Source organism: Zootoca vivipara, chromosome 14 (assembly GCF_963506605.1).
Source record: "Zootoca vivipara chromosome 14, rZooViv1.1, whole genome shotgun sequence".
NCBI classification, from domain to species: Eukaryota; Metazoa; Chordata; class Lepidosauria; order Squamata; family Lacertidae; genus Zootoca; species Zootoca vivipara.
The window spans coordinates 35054766-35067773 of record NC_083289.1 but is presented as its reverse complement, the minus strand read 5'-3'; the positions used below and the strand labels follow the sequence as shown (position 1 = coordinate 35067773).

Below are 13008 nucleotides of genomic sequence, written 5' to 3'. Positions count from 1 at the left end.
AATACTTAGATACCGTTGTATCATAAAAAAAATACATCATGGTGGTTTACAAAAATTTAAAAACATAAAACCAAGCAATAAAATAATAAAAAGTTTAAAACAAGTTAAAGCAAAAATAAATTAAAAATGAATCATCTATAGACCATTGTGGGTTAATTGCCTGCATAGGCCTGGCAGAATAGAAAATTTTCAGCTGGCATTTGAAAGCTGACACAGAAGGTACCTACTGAATCTCTAGTAGCAGGGTGTTCCACAGGACTGGGACAATGACAACGAAGGCTTGGTTTCTTGTTGTCATCAAACGAGCCTCACCAACTCGGGGAACGATCAAAGCCACTCCTGCAGATGATCTTAGTGATCGAGGTGGAATATTAGGGTTCGGGCGGTTCCCGAGGTATCCTGCACCCATGTTGTCCTGGGCTTTGTATATCAATAGAAGAACTTTGAACCTGTCTTGGCAGCAGATGGTCAGCCAGTGCGGCTTAAAAGGTGCCATTTAAAAGGCACTTAGCACATCAGCCAGCCTGCAGCATGCTGCACGAACGTGCTCTCAGCCGCCGGGTCCAGGAGGATCTGTTCCTTCTCTCCTGAGGAAGGGAACATGGAAAGCTTCCTCTTCTGTTCAGTTTCAGTTATTTAATTATGCCAGCTCATTTGTATTGAGATCACAACAGAAGAAGGGAATAGATATTGAGTAGAGAACAGTTTTTTCACCTTTTCTCATAATAACACGAGACAACTTACACACAAGGAAGGTGGATGTTGGAGAACAGGCAAATGGGAAGATTTCTTCCCGTGATGCATCATTAAGGAATGGCATTCACTACCACAAGAGGCAGCGATAACCACCAACCTGCATGGCTTTAAAGGAGGATTAGGCAAATTCATGGAAGACAGGTTATCAGTGGCCACTAAACATGACAGCTATGTTGTACTTCCACTGCTGGAGGCCGTATGCCTCTGAGCACCAGTTGCTGGAAATTGCAGGAGGGGAGAGTGCTCTTGTACTACGGTCCTCCTTGTAGGTTTTCTACAGGCCTTTGCTTGGCCACTATGAGAACAGAATGTTGCTCTAGATGGGCCTCGTTTGGCCTTATCCAGCAGGCTCTTCTGCTACCAGATCAGACCAGTGGCCCAACTAGTCCAACCTATTGTTCTCCTCGTCCTGTTTCTGGAGTCCACCTCCCATCAGCCCCAGCATGAAGGACCAAGGATCAGGTGTGATGGGAGGGAATCAGAGTGCAGCAGTGTCTGGAGGGCTCACCGGTTCTCCATCCCTGTTTCAATGGGAGATGCCAGGGATGGATCTGGGTACCATCTGCATGCAAAGCATGTACTCTTCCAATGAACTCTTGACTCCAAAGGATGAATATAAAAAGTCAGAGTGGTGTAGGACAGGCATCTCCAAACTTCGGCCCTCCAGATGTTTTGGACTACAATTCCCATCATCCCTGACCACTGGTCCTGTTAGCTAGGGATCATGGGAGTTGTAGGCCAAAACATCTGGAGGGCTGCAGTTTGGGGATGCCTGGTGTAGGAGTTACAGTGTTGAACCAGGACCTGGGAGACCAGAGTTCATATGCCCACTCAGTCACGGAGTTCTCTTGGGCCAGGCACTGCCTCCCAGCCTCACCTACCTTACAGGGTTGTTGTGGGGATTAAATGAAGAATAGGAGAACCATGTATGCCATCTTGAGATCCTTGGAAGAAAAGGTGAGATATAAATGAAACCAACCAACCATGGTCTATCAAGGCTTATTGGCAGGGGCACTCAGGGACTGTGGCAGAAGTCTTTTTCATATTTGGAAGAAGGCATGCATAGAGCACTTGGGTGTCAGAGACCAGGCTGAGGAGAGCTACCCTGATGAGGAATGGTGGGGGGGCCTCCCCCTCCCCCAGCTCCTGACCAGAATCCTGAAGCTGCCCAGGAGCAGTGGAGCAGTATAGATTGGGAGCGGTGGTTTGCAGAGGGGCATAGTTCTGAAGACAACAGCTGGGCAGAACTGAGTGGGGAACAGCTAGGACAGGCTTCCTCAAACTCGGCCCTCCAGATTTTTTTGGCCTACAACTCCCATGATCCCTAGCTAGCAGGACCATTTGGTCAGGGATGATGGGAATTGTAGTCTCAAAACATCTGGAGGGCTGAGTTTGAGGAAGCCTGAGCTAGGAGAAGAAGAACAGGGAGAGACTCCCTTTCACTAGAAAGTGTTTCACAGATCAGTCCAAGGTCAAGGAGAGCAGATAAGGTAACTACACAGAAGGTCCAATTGTTGCGAGATCAGGTTGCCAGATGAGGAAGTGACGAGGTGGCTCGGGGAGAAGTGGGTGGAAACCTTAATTGGGAGCACCTTTCCTTCGAGAACAGAGTCTTTGTTCTTTTGCTGTGAACATTTAAAATCTCTATAACTGGTAAGGGATTATTTTTGCTTTGTTCTGCTTATCCACGGCCAAAGGGAGGGAGGAAGCCATTTCCCCGAAGCCCGACATTGGGCATGGGAAGTGGTCCTATATGGAGTCAGGCCATTGGACGGAGGCGGTCTTTCTGATCACCTGATAACAACCACTCTGAGATCCACAGATGAAGGGCAGTATACGAAAGGAGAACCTTTTAAATGTCACACCGGGCATATGGCTAAATACTGTCATTTCCAGGCACCGGTGCCAGATTCAAATCATCCCTTTAGAAAGAGAAAGTTTAAGTAAAATTATTTGCACCATTCAGTTTAAAAATATATATATTTACAAATCCACACATCACATCATCATACAATACATAGCCATAACAATGCAGTGCATGGCATTTTACTACATGTTGGAAGGGGAAATTCAAAAGCACACTAAATCCATCCACTGAGCAATGACCACCAGTGACTGCTTAGCAGGGGAGGTGTCTCAGTAATGAATGTAACTTGAAAGTTTTTATTGAGAGGTGGTGGTAGTTACACTATACTTCCCTGATTGGCCACAAAAGGCAAGAAGTTGTCTCATGTACCTGCAACCTGGTCCCTCCTGCTTTCACCCCTCGTTACCTTATCCCTTGGCATAATTTTTTCAACTAGAGGTCAGACTTTGGACCATCATCCCTGAAAGAACTATGTGGAGAATTATCAAAGGTGGGCTATCCCTTGTCGGGCAGCTGCGATAAAGTACAAGATTAGAACTTTCTGCAATAAGGCATTCACACTTTCCAGAAGTATTGCGAGAAGGGCTAAACCGAGGACAGGGCAGATCAATCCGGTTAACAATGGTTGCAATCTCCTGAAACACTTGAACCCACCACACCTGTACCACAGTCCGGGACCACCTGGAACATCATGCCAACCTGATTGCACTCTTTCTAAAAGAGCAAACTCTGAGCTGGATTCATGTGGCAGAACTTAAGAGATGGTATACCATTAAAAGCTTTGTTCCTCGCAACCTCACCAAGATCCAGTTTCCTTGGGTGTTTCAACTGCATTACGTTCTATGCAATTTCAGGATTTTCTCACCCTAGGTCCCCTTTCCTTACTCTATATTAATATGTCATAGAAATATGGGCTTGATGCAGCACTTTTCAAATTTGGACCTGCAGCAGGGTTCAGAAAAGGCTAAGCTCCCTGGATGCAGCTTTGTAGAGTGAACTTTGCAAAAGTCTGTCTCTTGATTAATTGCAGTCGGTTATGACACGTTCCCTCCAGCTTAGCTCTCAACTGGATGCTACCTAGGAACTGACCAGCCGCAAACAAGTCATTCATGCTATGCAATCCCCTTGCCTTCCCCGCCTCTGTCTTGCTGTGCTTTTGTCTAAGTTCTCGAAACACTGGTGAAACTAGAAGTGCAGCAGTGGCAACAGGATGGTACCAGACAGTGTGCCAACTTCTGCCAAGTTTTCAACGTCGTTCTCAAAAATGGATTCAGGACCTCTTTACATTTGCCTGAAGAAATCATTCTTAGCTAAACGTAAAGAGGTCCTGAACCCACTTTTTAGAGCAACATTGGCCTGGAGGGCCATCTTAGCATGATTAAAGCAAGACTCAGGGTATACTTCTACTCCCCTACGGGATGCAAATTAATTGCCACAACTGGCATGAATCGCGGTTTACTTGTAAATTTAGAATCATGGATCACTGGCAGCCCTCATACTATACAGAATCCTTTTGCTGACTGTGCATATTATTTACAGGGCTGTTTGCAGTATAAAAACATAAAAATACATAATATAATAACAAACAAAACAATACCCCTCCCCAGTTCAAAAGGCCATAGATTTTAATATTTTTTTTAGCTAAAATCCTGGGAGACGAGGAATGTTTGAATAAGAGCTCTGTTGCCCCACCCCCAGCAATTAAGGAAAGCTTGGTAGATTGATCAAATTAATTTTGAATAATCAATTGGGGGGAGGGATATTAGTTTTGGAAGGAAAACACATACAGCCTTTGTTCTTAGACGCCGAATACGTGTGTTGCAGGAAGAGGTAAAGCAAGCTGCGTTTGTGCAAATAGTATCATACGCATCACCACCTTCGTACAAAGGTGAAATATTAGTTCCTCCTGCCAAGGTGTGATCGGATTCTGCACCCGGTGCCTTTCTCAGTTTTTTCACCCCCAAGTTCTTCTTCCCCTTCCTGCAAACACCTCCCTTCCTCTTACCAGATACTGTAGCTGCCTTATGGGGTGGGGTGGGGATGGAAGCAGCTGATACAGAATCACTAGGGACCGGGCTTTTGCAAACCCTTTCCCTTTCCACGGAGAAACTCTCAGCAAGACTTGGCAGGATATCTCTAACAGCTGCATATAAAACATATTAAATGATGTGATGGTGGTGTTTGCTCCCTCAGGAAGCAGGGTTCGGCAGGACAGGTTCAATCCATGCATGGGATAGTTCTAAAATGAAAACTAATATTAAAGAGAGATGAACAAACAAAAGCCACCCAATAAAAGAATCCAGGCAACGTCTTGGGGTGGTCTCTCTGTCTTACACATTATGAACACCATCGACATTCCTAAGTGGTTTTGATCCTACCCAGGTGAGCCCACTTAAGCTGGTGTGGTAAAGAAAACCATCTTGGTGGAGAAGACGAGGTCCACAATGTAGGCAATGAGGTTGAAGATGGTCAGAAAGGTCACCCCGAGCTTATTGTTCCATTCGATACACGGCGGGTGAGTCCTGTAACATGGCGAAGGCCTAGAGGAACCCTTGAAGGCATATATGGGCCATACAATGGCCGCCGTGAGGTACAGGAGCACAGCCAAGGTGTTGAAGCCCACCAGAGCTTTCTCCAAGGGGATGGGCAGGGTGGCAAGGCAACGGCCAATGGTGAGGACGACAATGACCAACGTGACGATGAAGCAGATGCAATAGACGGCCAGGCACCACTGCAGGCCGGGCTTCGCTGCATAGATTTGGTAGCTGGCCACCAAGGAGAAGATGAGGCAAGCCAGGTAGGTCTCAAAGACTTTCAGGAGGCCAGGGATGGTGGCCAGGAAGGTGCTGACTTCTCCGACTTTGGCCTGGGTCAGTCTCACTTCGATGGCGTAGGTGATGAAGCAGAGGCAAGATGCGGCAGTGGCGATGCCTTCGTAGGCGCAGTCACCCGTGCACCGATCCGGGATGAAGACCGACGGGTACAGGATGGAGGTGGTGAAGATCATGAGAGCAGCCAACATGGAGAAGGCAGAGGTGAAGTCCTGCCAGGACAGAGGCAGCGACTGGGCCACGCCGATGAACTCCACGACCACAACGAAGACGGAGAGGCTGAAACAGAAGCACCAGGTAAACATGGACCAGGCGCCTTCAGAGCCAGCATAGTTCCTGTGGACAGACACCAAGCTGAAGGCCGTGCAAGAGAAGAAAACCTCAAATATCCGGACTATTCCCAGTGGAGAGATCAGCGACCTGGCATTGAATGTCGGCATGGCGCTGACACACGGCCAAGGAGACGGAGGCAAGAAAGAGCTTTGCTCGGCGTGGGGGCAAGGCTGCAAAGCTGGTGACGGAGCGCAGCGGGTGTGTGCGTGTGGCACCAAGTCTGGGCGCGGCCTCGAGGAGCAAGAACGCCCAGCTGGAGTGGATGGGCTTGGCTATCCCTCTCTCCTGGGGGAGGGAACCTGGCAGTGAACGGGCAAAACAACCTGAGTCTTGCAACTCCAAAGTGAAAGCGGTGGGAAGGTCTCTGCTGAAATCAGAGGGAGAAGCCGAGAAGCCCTAGAACAGCCGCAGCATTATTCTTGCAATGTCGCGTCTACGTAAAAATTTTTAAAAATGAAAATGACACAAAAACAAAAGCTGTCTCTCAAAGCAGAAAGCAGTTCTTGGAAGATGATGGCGTCATAGGGTGTGTCAGGCTAAGAGAAAGCCCCAGGGCAGGCCAGGAGGAGGAGGAGGAGGGAGAGTGGTTGGATTTCTGAGCCCTAGGTTTTATACTTCTCTGGCTCAGAGCAGGAAACGTGTTCAGGAAGTGAGAGGCAGGTGGATGATTAATGACAGAGGATTAAAAAGTAACCATATCCAAGCCCTCGTTTTGTAACTGGTTGTGTGGTTCACCCAGGGCTTTTTTTTAAAGCCGGAACTCAGTTCCGGCACCTCTCAGGTGGGCGCCATTGCCATTATAAGAAAACAAGAGGGGAATTCATGGTGAGTTACGGCACCTCTTTTTCTAGAAAAATAGCACTGTGTTTACCTGCCCCCCACCCCAGGACTACGGGTAACAAGAGATTTATGCAGGTGAAACTGGAAACAATCCACATCTAAAACTATGGGAAGTTTTTGGTTACAGTGGAAGCTCAGAGTAGGTTTCTAGTCATTGAAGATGTAAGGAAAAAGCATCCAGGCATTTTGCTTCGCAAGAAGTATACCTGCTTCTGCCTTCTAGTGTTCTAGCCAATGAGGCAAAAGCACTGGAGCGATTGGCACTTTTGAAATTTGATTAGAAGCACATTCTAGGGAAAAAATGTAATAAATTCAGGAACTTTGAAAATGGGGATATATTTTGACTTTGCAAGTTTGCAAGATTCTCATCAAACAGGCTTGCTAGAGCTAAGTACACTAGTGTGTGAATGTTTATGTACACTTTCCTCATACAGATGCATTATTGCAAAATTGCAAAAAATAAAATAAAATGGAAGAATAGCTGTTCTTCTGTGAGAAACATTTTGTGCACATTGGCTTTTTTCTTTCTTTCCTGCATCCAGATTGGAGTCCAACAATATCTGGAGGGCTACAGCCCCCCTCCCCCCAAGCCCTGGTTTAGTGGAATATTTAATTTCATATACTGGACCTGGGCTTGCTTGTTGCAAAAGAGATGAAACTCAAATGCATTATCTGAAAGTGCAGTTATTTAGGAACACCACACTCCAAACATGCAAAATAGGGCCATTGATTTCCATGAGATATAGTTAACATAAAACACAGACAATCTCTGCTAAAGAGGCACAATTGACACTTCTGTTGTACCCATTGCAGTCTCACGGGACAAAATCAACTTCTTGTTCCCCATATATTGTTCCACTGATAAGATAGGTTTTAATTTGCACCAGCCACGAGTCATGGCAAAGTGTGTACAAAGTACAAACATGCTACAAATGCAGCTAAGCAGTACAAAAAGAAAAAGAAAAAAGAATGAGTCCATTTAAATTGTAGGGAGCACTATCAGGACCCTTATTTTAATGGCAGTTGCTAAAATCTTTGTAGTCTTTGGTGCCACCAACTTCAACTTGCTCCATATAACCCCCCCCCCCCCTGCAGCTTTGGGGCTGAGACCATTTGCCCTTTGGCTGGGTCTGCGAGCCAAGATAGAAAGAGCACACGTCACACAAAGGTCTCCCTTACCAGTATAGCTCAGTCCAAAGTTGTGTTGTTGTTTTTTTGCAAGGCCTTTGGAAGGAAAACTAAGAGCCTTTGGTCAAATCAAAGCTGGGAGGGAATCCAGCACCTGGGATGGTCCAGACTTTGCCCCCAAGACTCCCTTGTTCTCAGAGCAAATAGAGTGACTTGTAATTGCCGAGACCAGGTATGGCAAAACAAAAGGCACCAGTTTACTCTACGTGATTCAAAATACACACTGAAATTGCAAACAAAACAAAATGGAGAGATTAAGGTACTGTAGTTCCAAATTAATAATAATTAAGGGACACTATTCTTGGGTCCTCTCTACAACTTTTTTAAACAACAAAAACAATAGCAGCAGCAGCAGCAGCAGGCTATTCACTTAAATATTGCACTATGAATATAAAAGTCACATGTTAATAAATATGTGCGTTTTAATGGCCAACTTATTTTTTGCTTGAGGAAGTGCTGGTTTGAAAATATTGCAAAGGGGTCAGTTCCTTTAACAATGTTAGTTTAAATGTGCATGCATTAGCTTATTCCTCATTTATTCTGCCTCTGGAAGCCCTGATCAAACTTGTCTCCAGCTCCGTTTGGGGAGAGAGAAAGAGAGAGAGAGAGAAAGAAAGCAGACAGGCATTGCCAACATGTTCTCAAACTTCTATCTGAAGTCATAAAGCAGGGATAGCGAAATCTGTGGCTCTCCAGACTTTGTGGGACTACTGCTCTCATTATCCTTAACCATTGGTCATGCTGGCTGGGGCTGATGGGAGCTGGAGGGCTGCACGTTCCCCATTCCAGCCATAAAAGTGAGAGGCTGCCTGGAAAGGAAATAAGGCTTGCAGGGTGCTGAAGTTGCACTATGGAACAACTCTTCAGTGTGTGCAATATACACAGCCCTGGTTTGTGAACTTAAGAACACAATTAGAATCCTGCTGGATGGATCAGGCCAAAGACCTATCTAGTCCTGTATCCCATTCCCACAGTGCCCAACTAGCTGCCCCAATGGGAAGCCCACGGGCAAGAAGAATGCAAAAACTCCCCACTGATGATCCGCAGCAAGTGGCACCTGGAGACAATCTGTTCTCCCTCCTCTGTCAAACACAGCCATTGTGGGTAGCAGCCATTGGTAAGCTGATAAGGCTTTGACTAATTGTGCCATGATAGATGTGCTTTGAGGCACCTGCAAAGTGTAAGGTGCGCGATTTCTTACCACCAGAATAGTGGACACAGGTTTGCATAACATCTGCATCTGCATAGATACGAGATTTTTTAAATTAGTTACTATAATTTAAAAAGAAACGCAATGCATCTTGCCGAAGCTGGCAAGACTGTGACCAGGTGAGCTGTGGACTTGCTGAGCCTCCAGAGTCCAGGTAATAGAAATTGGGGTGGGGTGGGATTCAATTCTCCTGCATTCCCTTCATAGGGTTTTCTCTCTCCTTAAACTAGACATGGACCTCTTCAGAGGACGCCTTTAAATAGAGGACTGTCTTCTGTCCATACAAGTACAGTGCAGTCTTTAGCATATGTGACGCCGGGGTGCAAAGATCTGCCCAGCTCCCCCAAATTTAGTTTAGCCCCCAAATTAACTTTTATTATGCTTATGTCAGACACCACACTTATGCCTTATCCCGTTTACGAAAGAAGGGAGGAAAAAGAAACAAACCTTTTTATTTGCTCATTTATTTACAATACACTTATACTTAAGTATACAACAGCACCACACTTAAACTTATAAGTATTGTTTAGGCACCTACTTAGAAGAAACATCAGTAGTGTCAAAGGTGCCGCTGACCCTGCTGACGCATAGCAGCACAGCTCTATACGATACATATTTTGATGTAAGAGTTAATTCCGTGTTCACGGCGCCGTTGAGAATGACAAGCGCTGTTGTTGAGTCAAGTGTTGCCGTTGTGAATGACAACCGCTGCCACTGGCGCGGCGCGTCTTTGGTAAATGAGCGCACAAAGTCGAAAGTCCTTTAGTGAAACAGTAGGTGTACATTTTGGTAATACCTAGGTATATATGTATTTTGTTTTTCTAGCTTGATCAAAATTATTTATTATTTCATAACAGGTAGATAGTTAAGAGCTTAGGCGGCTTCAGCAGCGGGCGTTTGGTGCCCCCCAGAATTTGATCCCCAGGTGCCCTGCACCCCTGGGTAAAGACGACCCTGCTGCCAAATATTCCCCGATTTCAGGACAGTGGTACCTCGGTTTAAGTACACAATTGGTTCTGGAAGTCTGTACTTAACCCAAAGCGTACTTAACCTGAAGCGAACTTTCCCATTGAAAGTAATGGAAAGTGGATTAATCCGTTCCAGATGGTCCGTGGAGTACTTAACCTGAAGCGAACTTTTCCATTGAAAGTAATGGAAAGTGCATTAATCCGTTCCAGACGGGTCCGCGGAGTACTCAACCTGAAGCATACTTAACCCAAAGTATGAGTGTAATTGGTTCTGGAAGTCCGTACTTAACCTGAAGCATACTTAACCTGAAGCGAACTTTCCCATTGAAAGTAATGGAAAGTGGATTAATCTGTTCCAGACGGGTTCGCGGAGTACTTAAACTGAAAGTACTCAAACCGAAGCGTACTTAAACCGAGGTATACCTGTATTTGCTTCAAAAGCAGCATGTTTGATGTAGTCGTAGAAATGGAGGGCTGTGTGGGGTTATTTTTTGTTTCCCACTGTGCCATTATTCCTCTGATTACAGATTCTTGTTGACACCATCTTCCTTCATGGCTGCCCTCATTTGCCCTCTCTTCTTTTAACTTCCAAGTTGGCTATGGGAACCACTCTGTGGATCTGTTTATGAAAGTTTAAGAAAGACCTAATCTCATAGCTCAACTATTGTTTGTAGCAACACATTTCATTGGATTCAACAGCAAAGTACACTTCTGAGCAATTGTGACTCCCCTTCCAACCACCCCTCCCCATGCCACGAGAAGTGCGATGGGCAATGCCACTGAGAACAGGCACTTGCGGGAATGTGGCTGTCAATGCTTTTCATCTGGAGAGGGTGAGGTGTAGCAGTTAGGGTGCAAAGCCTGACAACGAGAGACTAAGGTTCAAATCCTCAATTGGCTGTGAAGCAATCAGTGGACAATCATTAACTACCTTGCAAGGTTGTTGTGAAGAGGAGACCACACACAGTACCCTGAGCAAATTTCTTACTATGCAAATAATGGGTTTTTGTTTAAATGTTTGTACTTTTGAATAAAAAGGGATCTCATTTTATAGACACGTCTCCCTTCCAGGAGGTCTTGGAAATGTGTCCATTTTCTTGCTGATCTCTCTCTTTTTGGCCCAGATCCAGCAAAATCATAAATCCAAGGCTTAGCTGCAGCTCAGAGAGGAATCCCAGCTGCTTTGCCTCGATGGATGCATCTGTGGATACAATTTCTAGCCATAACAACTCAGGCTGTCCCCCAACCCCACCCCTTTCTCTGTGCTGACACCCCCCTCTCCACCCATTGTAGAAAAACAAAATGAAAACATTTGCACAAAGCATGATGTAATCTTTTAGGTTATGTATTATTGAGCAAGATCCTTGAAGTCACTGGCAGGTCTTTGGATGTCTCCCAGATGCTGTGGACATCCAAGGGATCCGTCCATGGAATGAAGGAAGTCAATGCAGGCCGAAAGCCCGGGGTCCAAAGGAGATATGTGGGTGGAAATTTGTGGGGGTTTCATAGAATCATAGAGTTGGAAGAGACCACAAGGGCCATCCAGTCCAACCCCCTGCCAAGCAGGAAACACCATCAAAGCATTATTGACATATGGCTGTCAAGTCTCTGCTTAAAGACCTCCAAAGAAGGAGACTCCACCACACTTCTTGGCAGCAAATTCCACTGCCGAACAGCTCTTACTGCCAGGAAGTTCTTCCTAATGTTTAGGTGGAATCTTCTTTCTTGTAGTTTGAATCCATTGCTCCGTGTCCGCTTCTCTGGAGCAGCAGAAAACAACCTTTCACCCTCCTCTATATGGCATCCTTTAATATATTTGAACATTTCAACATGGGACTGCCTCGCTCACCAAGAAAGAAGTTCCACAGAGTGGAGGATTTGATTTGATTTGGAATTGAGTTGCGTTGGCTGATGAATAGAAACTCTTGAATCTGAGGCTGTCGAACAGAAAATCCCAGAGGATCATATCACCCCACCAGGACCTGTCAGACCAGAGCCTGGACCTTCTCTGAGCAACCAGACCCTTCCCAATGCACACAACCAGTGCAGGCAGTGCAGCAGAAGGAAGGCTGCGGAACAGAGGAATGCCCATCTTCAGGTCAGAGGCTCTGAAGTCATGGACCAGGGGGTGGAGCCTGCAGGATGGAGGCAGAGGCTTAAAGCAGGCATAGGCAAATTTGGCTCTCCAGATGTTTTGGGACTACAACTCCCAACATCCCTAGCTAACAGGACCAGTGGTCAGGGATGATGGGAGTTGTAGTCCCAAAACATCTGGAGGGCTGAGTTTGCCTATGCCTGGCTTAAAGCGTCTCAGTTGACTCTCAATCATCATCAGAGCAAGTGGCTCACTCAGAGCTGTCCGTGGTCCTTCAGTTTTGCCTCCACCATCCACCCATTACTGTATTGTGTTGAGAGAAGACCTCTCTTTCATTGCCTAACAACCTTGTACCTGCCAGTGATTGGGATGTCTAAGAGACCAACAAAATTAGAAGGTTCAGCATGCCATATTGATTCACAATGGCATCCAACAGAGATGGGAACCTACTCCTCAGGAACCATAGTGAAAAATTTACTTTTTTTCACCACTATCACCAGAGAACAACAGGAGAGGGAGACATTTGGCTGCCTGAGCAAATGCTGTCCAGTTGTTGCCTACTCAGCCTCCCCCACTCAATTCCCTGTGGTGGATCAGCAGCTAGGGATAGGCAAATATGCCCACTGAGATTTCTCTCAGTTTCACCTGCTTCTAGTCTTAAGTCCAGTTCTCCCCATTTGCACATCAACTTCCAACTTTATTTAACATCCTCATGAAAGTTCATCAGCATTTTGTGCAATTTTCTCCTAACATACCCCTTTGCACAAATTTGACTATTCTGCACATTTTGGCAAAGCAACGCGCCCCAATACAATGCATTTTTAAATGTTTTCCTCCCCTAGGAATATATGCATTCGTATGCACTTTAGTATACAATACTGTACGCATTTTTTTGTGCACAGTACTTGGCTGATGAACTG

At 45.8% G+C, this 13008-nt stretch overlaps 1 protein-coding gene across 1 annotated transcript; it reads right to left on the bottom strand.

Moving 5' to 3' along the window:
* Positions 1-2717: 2717 nt before the first annotated feature.
* On the bottom strand, positions 2718-6335 carry LOC118093284 (myeloid-associated differentiation marker homolog). The gene has a single exon (XM_035132286.2). It carries the CDS (start codon positions 5892-5894, stop codon positions 5016-5018), a length of 879 nt encoding a protein of 292 aa, XP_034988177.2. The 5' UTR covers positions 5895-6335; the 3' UTR covers positions 2718-5015.
* Positions 6336-13008: the final 6673 nt, after the last annotated feature.

Excerpts from the sequence above, each read along its gene's own strand:
- LOC118093284 (XM_035132286.2), bottom strand. The coding sequence starts at position 5,894 with ATGCCGACATTCAATGCCAGGTCGCTGATCTCTCCACTGGGAATAGTC.